Raw genomic sequence first — 13,317 nt, 5'->3', positions numbered from 1 at the left:
TTCAGCTGATCTGACCGTTGCAGTACACACACCCTAGCTGGTTGGCCGCCTGCCTGTTTTTGAGTTTTATGCCATCCACCGCGAACCCATTGCCGTAAAGATTCTGTCTCTGTGAAATGTTTTGCTTCAGATTCTAATTAGGGTCACAGAAAGTCGGAAGGGACCTTGGAGAGCTTCCCCTGCTAATTGATCAACGAGGCACCTTTTTGTGTGGATTTTCTTTATTGAGCAGGGGGAGAGCAACTGGCCCTATCCGACCCCTGCACAGCATCCCTGCAGGGGCTGTTGTTGGTGTCATGTTTCTTTTTTTTTTATTGTGAGCCCTTTGGGGACAGGGAGCCATCTTTATTTATTTATTTTTATTTTTATTTCACTAATACAGTCGTTACCCCCAAAAAGGAAAGAAGAGAGGTAAACAGAAATAACCTCAATAAAAACATAACTATAATGCATGGGAGAGTTGTTTTTCTTAATACTGTTGTTAAGATATCTTATTTATTTACTTATTATTTTTAAAGAAAAGAAATATCTTAATAATATTAAGCAGGAAAATGCAAACATTTTCCGAGTGTGTATTATTGGAACCCAAATAGGGTTCCATAGTTCTGTAAATTTGGAGGGTCTGTCCATCTCCCTGAAGGCTACTTCTTCCCTTGTTTAAAGTGGTGCCCTGTCTGTAAGCTAGTCATCCAACCGTAGTCCGACCGTCTGACCTTCTTTCCCCATCACTGCAGAATTGGTGCCCTCCCAATGCATTCTCCTTGGGCTACTGAGCTTTCATTTGGCGATGCTTGGAATTTTGTCAGCTCGATTTCAGACCCGGACTTGGTGAATCCAGGATCTCCCCGCAACCCACCTCGAATCAGAAAATAGCATGTTTCCCCGACCCAGTCCAGTTCTGAATTCAGATCCCATCATGCTTGTGATGATGTCTTTGCAGGTGTGATGGGGAGTACAAATTATTTCTTGTTTACACAGTCAGACAGGTGTTATTGACTGGTTTGTTTTATCCAGACATCGAGTCCTTCCCAAGGACCTGGGATGGCTGGATTTTATTGTCAGTTGTTATAGATACCGTCGCAGAATATAGGCTGTTCCCAGTAAAGCTGCTTTTTGTAATTGGCTGATGGTGATTTCTGTGGCCCCGATGGTGTTGAGGTGCTCTTCAAGGTCTTTTGGAACTGCACCCAGGGCGCCAATGACCACTGGGATTATTTTGGTCTTCTTCTGCCACAGCCTTTCAATTTCAATTTGTAGATCTTTGTATTTGGTGATTTTTCTATTTCTTTTTCTTCTATTCTGCTTTCCCCTGGTATTGCTATGTCGATTATTTTGACTTGTTTTCCTTTCTTCTCAGCTACAGTTATATCTGGTGTATTGTGTGGCAGATGTTTGTCTGTTTGTAGTCGTTTTATTTATTTATTTATTTATTTATTTATTTATTTATTTATTTGATTTCTATACTGCCCTTCTAAAAATTGCTCAGGGTGGTTTACACAGAGAAATAAAAAATAAATAAGATGGCTCCCCATCCCCAAAGGGCTCACATTCTAAAAAAACAACACAAGATAGACACCAGCAACAGCCCCTGGAGGAATGCTGTGCTGAGGGTGGATTGGGCCAGTTACTCTCCCCCTGCTCAATAAAGAGAATCACCATGGTAAAAGGTGCCTCTTTGCCCAGTTAGCAGGGGCTAACTGGGCAAAGTGGGCCCAGTTTCAAATGGGTAAAACTGGCATGCAGAAAGCAAGTGTGTACATTTGCCATGATAAGCACGTCTTCTATCAAATTTTGGTGCCCTCATATACCTCATACGCCTGCTAACTGAGCAAAGAGGCACCTTTTCAAGTGGTGATTTCCATCTGTTTCACAGGAGGATAGCAACTGGCCCTATCCAGCCCCAGCACAGCATCCCTCCTGTGGCTATTGCTAGTGTCTACCTTTTGTTGTTGTTGCTGGAGTTAGTGTTCACTTGCATGCACTGATACTAGAGGTGATGCATCCAGTCGAGTGCTGAGATTTTAATGCTAGCAAGCATGAATTGTCCCCTTTGCTAAGCAGGGTCCGCCCTGGTTTCCATTTGAATGGAAGACGGCTGTGAGCACGGTAAGATATTCCCCTTAGGGGATGGGGCCACTCTGGGAAGAGCATCTAGGTTCCAAGTTCCCTCCCTGGCAGCATCTCCAAGATAGGGCTGAGAGAAACTCCTGCCTAACCTTGGAGAAGCCGCTGCCAGTCTGTGTGTGTAGACAATACTGAGCTAGATGGACCAATGGTCTGACTCGGTAGAAGGCAGCTTCCTATGTTCCTATGAACCCTAAGCTGGAAGTTCCCAACTTGACAATGTTGGACTACAACTCCCATCATCCATGGGAGCGGTGGGGGTGATGGGTGTTGTAGTCCCACCACATCTGGGGACCCCTGCCCTAAAGAATGACATCTGTAGCAACTCACGCTTGCCAAAACTGAATGCCAGAAAGAAAACAGGGATAAAATGGCGACTAGTGAATACTGGACAATGGAGAACGGGTCTCTGGCTAACAGGGAGAACTGAAGCACTCATTCAACTGCCGTAGCCCAATGGCTAATGCGGCATCTGTCTCCACTTGTTTGACCCTTCTCCTGGACCGTTTCCTGGCTGTGACTGGTGCAGACACTGTAGGCTACGACGTGTTACATTCACACCCAAGTCCAGATTAATTTGAGTCAGGGACAGCCATGCATTCGAGCCCCGTGCACTGGAATTAAATTATTGTGGGGTTTGTTTTTGGCTCTCTTTAATTTCATCGTTGCATTTTATTGGGGAATTTATGGCTTCATAAAACAGAACAGCTGCATTTTCCTCCCCATCTACAAAGCTGAACCTGTATATGAAAAACAAAGTCGGTTCAACTTCAGCTGTTTCCATGCTGTATTTTTAATGTTGCATATTTCAAAGCCTTTGCAATGAGCCGTACTCAATGTGGGGTTCTTCTGTGTTTCAGAGGCCCCCCTCTTTTTGGGGTGTGTGTGTTGGGCGGGGTGCATCTGCATGCTGCCACACTCTTTGGCTGTCTCTGAAGCTTTTGCTGAGAAGATTTCCTGTGCCCAAAATGTTCCAAAAGGTCAACCAGCTGATAGCTGAAGGCAAATGTGTCAGAAGGAACCACTGGGGGAAAAAAATTATCAGTTTGACACACCGGGAGTATTAGAATGATTAATGTTTATGTTAATATATGAGGTGTACATCTTGATTAATAACTTTTTTGGTTTCAGTGACTAAAATATATAAGTGGCAATGAGATCCATATGCTAACTTGGTGTCCTAGAAATAATTACCATCATTCTTACTTTTGCTCCCATGCGGAATGTGTGTTTTCATATGGAAAATAGTCATGGTGAAATTTCACAACGCACAGATGGAAGCATTTGGAAGTGATCCTCAAGGCACCAGCTCAGATTCCAAACCTTCGGAAAGTCACAAATTGATATGGGGTGGGTTTTTTTGTTTTTGGTGTGTGTGTGTGTGTGTGTGTGTGTGTGTGTGTGTGTGTGTGTGTTTGGTTTTTTTTTAACTGTACTGGGCATAATTTGCTTTACATTAAATATCCTGAATTTTGGTTTTCCCCTGTTCTGTGCTTAGGGAGAAAGAGGAAGCGGATCAAAAGTATCTTGAAATAATACTACTTCTATGAATATTTATATACTGCTCTTCAACAAAATTCTCAAAGCGGTTTACATAGAAAAATACAGAGATAAGATGGTCCCCTGTCTCCAAAGGGCTCACAATCTAAAAAGAAACATAAGGTAGACACCAGCCACAGCCACTGGAAGGGAGGCTGTGCTGGGGTTGGATAGGGCCAGTTGCTCTCCCCCTGCTACATATAAGAGAATCACCACTTTATAAGGTGTCTCTTTGCTCAGTTAGCAGGTAATACCTCCGAGGATCTTCGTATCTTGCTGTTAAAGCCATTGGCTATTAAGTGGTGCAGTGGGGAAATGCTTGACTAACAAGCAGAAGGTTGCCGGTTCGAATCCCCGCTGGTACTCTATCGGACAGCAGCGATATAGGAAGATGCTGACAGGCATCATCTCATACTGCGCGGGAGGAGGCCATAGTCAACCCCTCCTGTATTCTACCAAAGACAACCACAGGGCTCTGTGGTCACCAGGAGTCAAAATCGACTTGACGGCACACTTTACCTTCACCTATCATGACTAACGAACCACATGCGGAATGAGCAATGTTGTGCTAGCACAAGATCGCATCATTGCGCTAAAAGACGGCAGGGTATCGCGTGCTGCGCAAAAGTTCCAAGTAAAACCAACGAGGCTTGCTGCGGTTGCGCATTCTTGTTCACGCCCGCTTGTGGTGGCGCAACATTCCTCTGGGACACCAGCTCCAGACTTGACACATGTCGCTAGCGCAACCATTTTGTGCAAGTGTGACTTCCTTCCGCAAGCGCTTTGTTAGCATGTCAGCTGCTGTTTAACTGTTTCAGTTAGATTTTGTAAGCTGATGACCGATAAGGAAATGGATTGCCAGGAAATCTAGGACCAACAGACGGAAGTACTTTTTCACACAGTGCATAATCCACTTGTGGAATTCTCTGCCACAAGATGCGGTGACAGCCAACAACCTGGATGGCTTGAAGAGGGATTGGGATAACTTCATGGAGGAGAGGTCTATCAATGGCTACTAGCCGGAGGGCTACAGGCGACTTCTAGCCTCAAAGGCAGGATGCCTCTGAGTACCGGTTGCAGGGGAGTAACAGCAGGAGAGAGGGCATCCCCTCAACTCCTGCCTGTGGGCTTCCAGTGGCATCTGGTGGGCCACTATGCAAAACAGGATGCTGGACTAGATGGGCCTCCTTGGGCCTGATCCAGCAGGGCTGTTCTTATGTTCTTAAGGAGCCCTTTTTCACAAGCAGGGAGAAAAGGCTACCGGGTGTGCATGGAGGAAGCCCTAAAGTTGCTTACCTCCCTGCAGACGAGCATTCTGCCATCCCTGGGCGGGCGATCGCCTGCTGCTGGCAGCTCCAAGGGTCAGGGTGCCAGGACGCCCCACGTTGATTTGCCCCCTGGAGCTCTAATAGTACACCGCACAAGTGCACGGTGCATTCTTGGGACCCCCCTTCCCGCCCCGAGTCAAGGCTGTTGCATGACCACAAAAACGAGGTTAAAGGAGCACTTTCTCCCTTAACCGCATTTTGAAGGGTGGCCCTGTAAGTGGGTTTGCCGCCCTGGTGCCACTGGGATCAGGCCCGATCGCGGTGGTTCAGACAGACGTGCACAACCAGGCTAGGCTCCCTTAGCGCGGGTTTCCTTGCGTGTGTGAATAGTCTCAAGGGCTGTGCTCATGATCAGAACTTGGACAGACCTACCCAAGTTCGGGAACTGTGTGCTCTCCTGATTTGTGATCATCTGTGAGTGCTAAACTAGATAGGAGATGGAGGTCTTGATTGTGTGCTAAGGCCGTAGGACGAGAAGACCCTACTCAGATTCTGTCCTCAACTTTGGAATGAGGCAGAAGGAAAAGGCTTCCTACCCAGCTGGGGCTTAGCACACGATCAAGATCATAGAAACATAGGAAGCTGCCATATACTGGGTCAGACCATTGGTCTATCTAGCTCAGTATTGTCTACCCAGACTGGCAGCGGCTTCTCCAAGGTTGCAGGCAGGAATCTCTCTCAGCACTATCTTGGAGATGCTGCCAGGGAGGGAACTTGGAACCTTCTGCTCTTCCCAGAGCGGCTCCATCCCCTGAGGGGAATCTCTTCCAGTGCTCACACTTCTAGTCTCCCATTCATATGCAACCAGGGTGGGCCCTGCTTAGCTAAGGGGACAAGTCATGCTTGCTACCACAAGACCAGCTCTCCTCTTTCCTGCCTCTGACCATGTTTTACACTCACAGATTATTACAAATTTACCCATGCAGAGCATCTGCGCACTAGTACTTTATTGCGGCAGGGACAGCAGTGGAGAAAGTGGCGAGAGCTCCTTCCTCGGACCCACCTTCCTCTCAAATGCCAGGTTGGGCCCTTTTCCTTTTCCTCCTCCTCCTCCTCCTCACAGGTCTGGAGCAGCTCCCAACTAGAGTTTCAGTGCCACCTGCACCCATAGCAGCAGCAGCGTCACCACCACTGCCTCCTCTGACTGGGCTTGATACCTGCGCAGCTCTGCTCTCCAGGCACCTCCAGCGTGTCACGCATCGCCTTAGCGCTTTATATATATATATAGAGAGAGAGAGAGATTGGAAATGCACACAGCTCCCAAAGTAGTGTAGGAGCCATCTCCTAATCTAGTAATAATTGTGAGTTTATAATCTCCCAAACCATGGTTAACTGCAAACCATGGTTTGGTTAACTGTAAACCATGGTTTGAAGAATGAGGAATGTGGTATGGGAGTGTACATTTCCTCCTCTCTTCTAGGATGTAGATTCCATCTTCTGTTACCTAGTTCCCTCAGACCGTAGTTTGCTGCAAAGTCCTAATCTAGCAAACCATGGTTAGGATTAAATTTGAAACCATGGTTTAGAAGCAATCCTGATGAGCACTGCCCAGAATTTGCCTCATTCATGGCTGGTTGTGAGGATAAAAAGAGGAGGCTGCATTGTGTCCTTGAGCTGCCTGGGGAAAGGGCAGGGTTAAGGTGTCATAAAATAAACAGACTTGTGCAATCTGTTTCTTTTGGTTTCTGTATGGGTTGCATTTTGTTTGCTGTGGCTAAGCCGATTAAAGGCAGTAGGGTCTTAGCAGTGCATTTTACTCCGATCTTCAAGTGCATTTAATATAAACTTTGCTGCACTCTGTGTTTAATTGCTTCCTGCTCTTGAGTCTTCTATATAGGGTGGAATAGATGCTTAAATGAATAACAGAACTGGTCATTAGTTTCTGGTTGGTGTCTGTTTAAAATGTCAGTGCTGGCAGCATTTCATTGCTATCAGCCTGTTTAAAAAAAGAAACACATTTGGTCAATCAAGATGCAGGTGTTGACAAGTGCCAAGTAGCAACTATTATCATATCGCCGGATGATAAAATCAGCAAAAGCCTTGATGACGTTCCTAATGTCTTCATATTTAACAACACTTCCAAAGGCGATGGCGTCCTTCCTCAAGTACCTTGAACAAAGCGTAGCAATGCTTAAAACACAATAATCCTCGTGACAGCTCCTGTCCTAATTACGCTAATTCTGTGATTAAATGTGTGCCGGTAAATTAATTTCTGCCCTGAACGCTTATCTGCAAATAAGGTAGGTGAAAAGGGAACCCGTCTGGAATGGCAGATGATTCAGCCACCCGATGGAAGTTTAGCAGGTCTAAATCTGCACGTGCCTGGATGGAAACTACAATTCCCAGGCACCTCCAGCCAAGGGCCATTGCCGCCTGGGATGCTGGGAGGGTTGTAGTCAATCACATCTGGGATTCCCAGTTACAGGGAGCACTGCCTACTAGGCACCCCCGTGCATATCAAATTGCACCGCACCTTGGGAGAAAATACATCTGTCAGGTATGAGACTGCCTTCCTGCAGGGCCCAAGAGCTCAGCATGGCACTCGGGTGCCATGCTTAAATTGCCACGCCAGGCGATGGATGCATGCATCTTGTGGTGGCAAGTTTGGTCGTGTGGTAGCAAGCATGAGTAGTCTCCTTTGCTAAGCAGGGTCCACCCTGGTTTGCATTTGAATGGGAGTCTGCATGTGTGAGCAAGCCCTGGAAGATATTCCCCTTAGAGGATCGGTCCAAATCTCAGTGGTGGAGCATTTTCTTGCTTCCTTGCAGATGGTTCCAAGCTCCCTCCCTGGCAGCATCTCCAAGATAGGGCTGAGCACGACTCTGGCCTGGAACCTTGGAGAAGCCGCTGCCAGTCTGGGTAGACTATCCTGAGCTAGGTGGACCAATGGTCTGACTTGGCAGCTTCCTATGTTCCTGTGGCCAAGAGGACAAATGAACAAGCAAGGTAGAAGCCTAAGTCTGATGGAGGTGACTCAGAAGAGAAGTGGGTGACCCACCCCCTCCTTGCCTGCTCCTTGTTCCTCCTGGTCACATCCGTTGTCTGCCTAAGCCAGACAGGCACGACCAGGAAGAGGAGTGAGCAAGCAGGGTGGGAATAGAATCCCCCCACCCCCATGAAGCACAAGGCATCACTGAGGGTTAGTGGCCGTGTTCCCTGCAACAGGGATTCCAGATGTGGTTGGCTACAACTCCCATCACCCCCAGCCAAAGGCCATTGCCTCTGGGGATGATGGGAGTTGTAGTCAACCACATCTGGGAGTCCCTGTTGCAGGGAACACTGGTGAGGGGTGAGTCCACCCCCCTATGGCGGAGCAGAAGGTGTTGCCAGTGGCAAGCGGTAAGTCCACCTCACTCCCCAAAGCTGTTCTGACTCCTCAATTGTTGGGCTGGCTCTAGAGCCAAAGGACAGTTGTCACAGCCTTGCTGAGTATCAGTGCTCTCTGTGTGGCAGCTTAATGTGGGAGGAAGTAAACTAGTAATCGGGGTGAAGAAATGTTGACTCGGTTTATCAGCCAGACAAAATATTTTACTCAAACTATGTTGGTGCATTGCTCATCAGGACTTGTTTCACTCGTCAGGCACCATTTTTTCACTCGTCACAGACTAGTTGACTAGTGGATTTCTGTAACCCTGCTGGTAATCTAGGCCCGGACAAGATGAACACAGAACTGGAGAGGAAGTGCAAAATCCTATCAAACCGGCTTTCGAGGAAAGTCTTTAGTGATGCCACGTTTCCACCCAGATCCAATACAAGCAGTACTCTTTCTTTTATGATCTTTTAGGAAATTTTTGAATACAGTCTGTTACTAGCAAATAATAGTAGTTGTATAGTAATCATTACATATCCTGGCTTTTAAAATGTAAGACAGGTTTTAATAGCAACTGTCATTTTGATTTTAGATATTCTATCCTGGGTACTTTTAGCTACTTTCTCTTTTAACATGTAATCAACCTATATTTAATGCTGGTCCATGACTGTAATAAAGATTGATTTTGATACATGCAATATACCCGGCCTGCTTACAGCGAGCCAACTGGTTTTTTGTGGGTTTTTTAAAGCGATTTTGGAGCTCAAGAATCCCAGCGCTTGGAGAGAAAGGCAGGGCTTTGCGAAAGCACTTTGAAGACCGGCGTCTAATTCTTTAATCTGGCTTTCCGTTGCGAGGAGGGCACCTGGTGGGCTTGGAATTTCCAAAGAACAACGGGGATTTCATATATTTGATCAGTAGCACACCTGGATGTGTCAAATGTTTGTGGCCATAATTATGGCTGCACACCTGCTAGTTGAGTCCCCAATTGGTTTACCAGATGTACCCGGAGAGATTTATTTCTGGTATACCTGACAATTCCCACCCACCCCCTTCTCTCTCTTTGGGCATCATGTCTTGACTACTTAACAAATGAACACATAAAATCATATTTTTGTTCTTGGCTGCAGCCATCAGGATTATCCAGCCGCAGGGTGTTTTTTCTTTTTTTTTTCTTTCTCTTGGGGGGCGGAGAGTGGGGTTTGAGGGATTGCGTGATATTTTACCAGCAACTTTGTGTTTACTGCAATGTGTGAGGAAAGTGCAAGTGACAGCAGTGGGAACAGGAGGGTTGCTGGGTTCTGTTGAAATTTTTCCTGTGGGAATCTGCTGATGTATTTAATGCTCTGCAAGTGTTTTTTGGTGTGTTGTGTTTTTTTTAAGGTAATCTTCCTGACATTTGCATATGTTTCTTTTACACAGCTATAATGAATTGGAAGCTGAACGTTTTGTGATTGCATGATGAAATTGTGGCGTTGGCGCTCCAGAACTATTATTAGAACGGTAGATATGGTCAGCCGGAGATATAGGATAAACCATACGAAATAGGTGAATGGTACGGTTTTTCTGGCCCAAAGTATGTTGGTGTAGAAATCTGCAGACTTTTCCCATTCCTGTGTTAGTCTGAAAAAGCAGAAGACATATGCTACTGGAGGCTAAAGCCAGCTTCATTAGACACACGGAGTAGCTGAGATGGTGGTAGACATATAAAAAGTTGGAGGCAAACAGGGAGAAGGGGAGAAACGAAAGATACAGACGCCTTGCGAAATCCAGCTGCAGAGATCTACCTGACGTATTGCTAAATAGGTGACGCTTTATGAGACACCTTGTGCCTTCCAACAGTCATTTATTAACAATATAGAACATGGTGGAAGTTTGTCTGGCTGCTAGCAGTAAAAGTTTGGGCGCAGATTAGCTAATAGTATTCATTTCTCTTCCTTCCCGTACTCCATATGGATTTCGTGTTAGATTATTCATGTTTAATTTTTTTTTTTTTTAGCCACTGATGCTTATTATGGACTGTAGAATTGTACAAAGGGCGAAAAAATGACTCTGTGTATCCATTTGTTCAAATATACAAAGACGAATACAACAAATATGTACATACCACTTTTCAACAGAAGTTCCCAAAGTGGTTTACATAGATATAAATAAATGAATGAATAAAAGGGTTCCCTGTCCCCAAAGGGCTCACAATCTCATAAGATAGACCCCAGCAACATCCACTGGAGCGGTGCTGTGCTGGGGATGGATGAGGCCAGTTGCTCTCCCCCTGCTAAATACAGAGAATCACCACTTTAAAAAGGTGCCTCTGCTCAGTTAGGAGGGGGCATTTGTTCAGTTTGTGCCTTCCTTTCAGGGGCCCTCAAACACGTCTCCCCAGCCACAGTAACCAAACAGCATTGATTTCAGTGGTGCTTAATCATGACTGACTAGTCTTAAGTTTTAACCAAGTTGTAATTTTAACCATTCTGTTTGTGTTATGTTTTAAATGGCTGTACACCACCTGGATATTCCTATGTTAGGCAGTTTATAAATATGGCAAATAGATAAATAACCATCAGGGCCAATCAGTGAAATCATGGGGAAAAGCTGTTTCTAGGACAAAGATTCCCAACTTTGGCTGCCCAGATGATGTTGAACTACAGCTACCATGATCCATAGGTGCAATGGCCACTGTGTCTGGGGATGATAAGAGTTGTAGTCCAGCATGACCCAGGCACCCAAGTTTGAGAACCCTGCAGTTACTGAACTATAGCAACTTCCATCAATCTTACTAACTTTGGAGGAATAAGAAGATGGCAGGTATTTATATCCGACAAATATTTATATACCGCTTTTCAACAAAAGTTCTCAAAGCGGTGAATATTTCTATGCGACAAATATTTAAACACTGCTTTATATTTAAATATTTATATTTTAAACTTTATATTTAAATATTTATATAGTGCTTTACATTTATATGACAAATATTTATATACCACTTTTCAACAAAAGTTCTCAAAGAATATTTATATGCGACAAATATTTATACGCCGCTTTGTATTTAAATATTTATATTTTATACTTTTTTAATTTAAATATTTATATACCTCTTTATATTTATGTACCACAAATATTTATATACCGCTTTTCAACCAAAGTTCCCAAAGCGATTTACATAGATACAAATAAAGAAAGAAAGATGGCTGCTTGTCCCCAAAGAGCTCACAATCTAAAAAATGGAACATAAGACAGACACCAGCAACAGCCGCTGGAGGGACGCTGTGCTAGGGTGGAGTCCATATGTCTGTTCAGAGCTTATATGTGACCATTTGTGTCCAGTAGTTGGTTTCCTCTTGCTTCACAAGCCAAGGTGCGTTCTTTGTGCTATTGTCTCCTTCTTACCATATTTACCTGAATCCAAGACTAGGTTTTTCCCCAAGTTCTTTGGTGTTAGAAATTGGGCGATCATCTTAAATTCAAAGTCCTCTTCCTTTCAGATAAATACAGCTATATAATTGGTATTTAAGCTGTATTTTTAAAGTGGGTGGTCTTAAATTGAGAGTTGTCCTCTATTCAAATAAATACGAGGTTTCCTCCTACAGGTGCCGCTACATTGCCCCATGGCTCTTCCGTCTCCAGATCCTCAGTATGTTCTTCGGGGTGCCAATGATGCAGTCAACACTCTGTGCTTTCACTGCAGAGACCCGGAACCAGAGCTCCCCATTCTTTTCTCGGGGTAAGGATCTAATAGCTACTGCCAAATGTATCAGATTTTCGAGAAATTACTATTTGCACTTTTTTGTTTGTTTGTTTGTTTGTTTGTTTATCCCCAACAATATCCCTGGCAGTTGCTAAATTCTGTTACACATTGACCAAACTAAGAGAGGCTAGAGCACAGCAATCGGTTACTGACAAAGGTTCCTGATTTTATGTATTTGATAACATTTTAGATTTTGTTTCCGTTTTTGTTTTCTCTCTTTACTGAGTATATTCTGTGTCTATTGGTGTTTGATCTAAGATCGTAAATAAACAACTAACTGTTTGTTTATGTGTGTTTCTATACCGCCTGAAATCTCCAGGCGGTGTACAAGTTAAAACATAATATAAAAACAATATAAAACAGTTAAAATTCATAAAACAGATACAAATCACAATGAATAAAAACATATTAAAATTTCAGCTAAAAGCTAGAAACAGGTATGTCTTCAGGGTCTTCTTAAAAAACAAACAGAGAAGGAGATGCTCTTATTTCACTTGCTTGTTTGTATTTTAGATCTTCTAATGGGCTGATCCCTATTTGGAATATGAAGACTCATAGGATAGACAGAACACTGGATGGCCACGGTGGAAAATCAGTGTATTGGCTGAAAACCTTATGCAACCGAAATGCCCTTCTTAGGTGAGTGACACAGTTTAGAAGAGCATACTTTTTAAAATGATGTAAAATGCTGAATATTGAAGAGCTGAAAGTTCTGGAAATCCATATAAATTTAGCATACAAAGTTCAGATGGGGCAGTTATTAGCATGCGGTATCCCAGAAATGTTGCAAAACTCAAGGTAAGGTCATTACTTGTGTGCAGGTATGGACCCGCAACAAAATATAGTGTACATATGTTACCCAAGCCTGTGTGTGAGCATGGTGAAAGGTGAAAGGCAACTTTCCCCATCACGAGCAGAAAGAGTTCTGACTGTCTTGAGAGAGTATTCCTCAAGCTGAGAAATTTCACGCTCTTTTTGAGGAAAACCCTCTTTCCCCTGCCTCTTCACCACTGAATTCCATCAGCTCCGCCCACCTGGTTGTCTGTTAAGTGCCCTCTGAGTCTGCAAACATTCCACTCCATTGAATTATGTTAGGGCAGTTTGTTGGCCCGGGGGTGGGTGGAGTGGGGGCAGGGAGGTGAGTCCTTTTGTGTGTTTTTTCTCCAGATTTTTGTGAAACCAAAAATCTGCAGGTTAGCCTGAATCTGCCTCCCTCTTGTCTGCAGGTCCTCTGGTTATGCGTCCATACGGATCATAACATTTCCAGCAGA

The 13,317-nt window shown here is 44.4% G+C and overlaps 1 protein-coding gene across 10 annotated transcripts in view; it reads left to right on the top strand.

Moving 5' to 3' along the window:
• GNB1L (G protein subunit beta 1 like) overlaps positions 1-13,317 on the top strand; it is a 66,183-nt gene that overhangs the window by 27,297 nt on the left and 25,569 nt on the right. For 2 of the 10 annotated variants that reach the window (XM_053279379.1, XM_053279369.1), the window contains exons 2-4: positions 9,724-9,804; positions 11,889-12,022; positions 12,560-12,685. In XM_053279379.1, the coding sequence (XP_053135354.1) occupies positions 9,760-9,804; positions 11,889-12,022; positions 12,560-12,685 (305 nt within the window). In that variant the 5' untranslated portion in view covers positions 9,724-9,759. Of the gene's footprint in view, positions 1-8,840; positions 9,878-11,083; positions 11,107-11,370; positions 11,657-11,888; positions 12,023-12,559; positions 12,686-13,317 lie in introns of those variants that run through there. The other 8 variants (XM_053279371.1, XM_053279375.1, XM_053279374.1 and 5 more) reach the window with 8 other exon arrangements.

This window comes from Hemicordylus capensis, chromosome 15 (assembly GCF_027244095.1).
Source record: "Hemicordylus capensis ecotype Gifberg chromosome 15, rHemCap1.1.pri, whole genome shotgun sequence".
NCBI lineage: Eukaryota > Metazoa > Chordata > Lepidosauria > Squamata > Cordylidae > Hemicordylus > Hemicordylus capensis.
The sequence above is the reverse complement of the archived record's forward strand: the minus strand, read 5'-3'. Positions and strand labels throughout refer to the sequence as shown.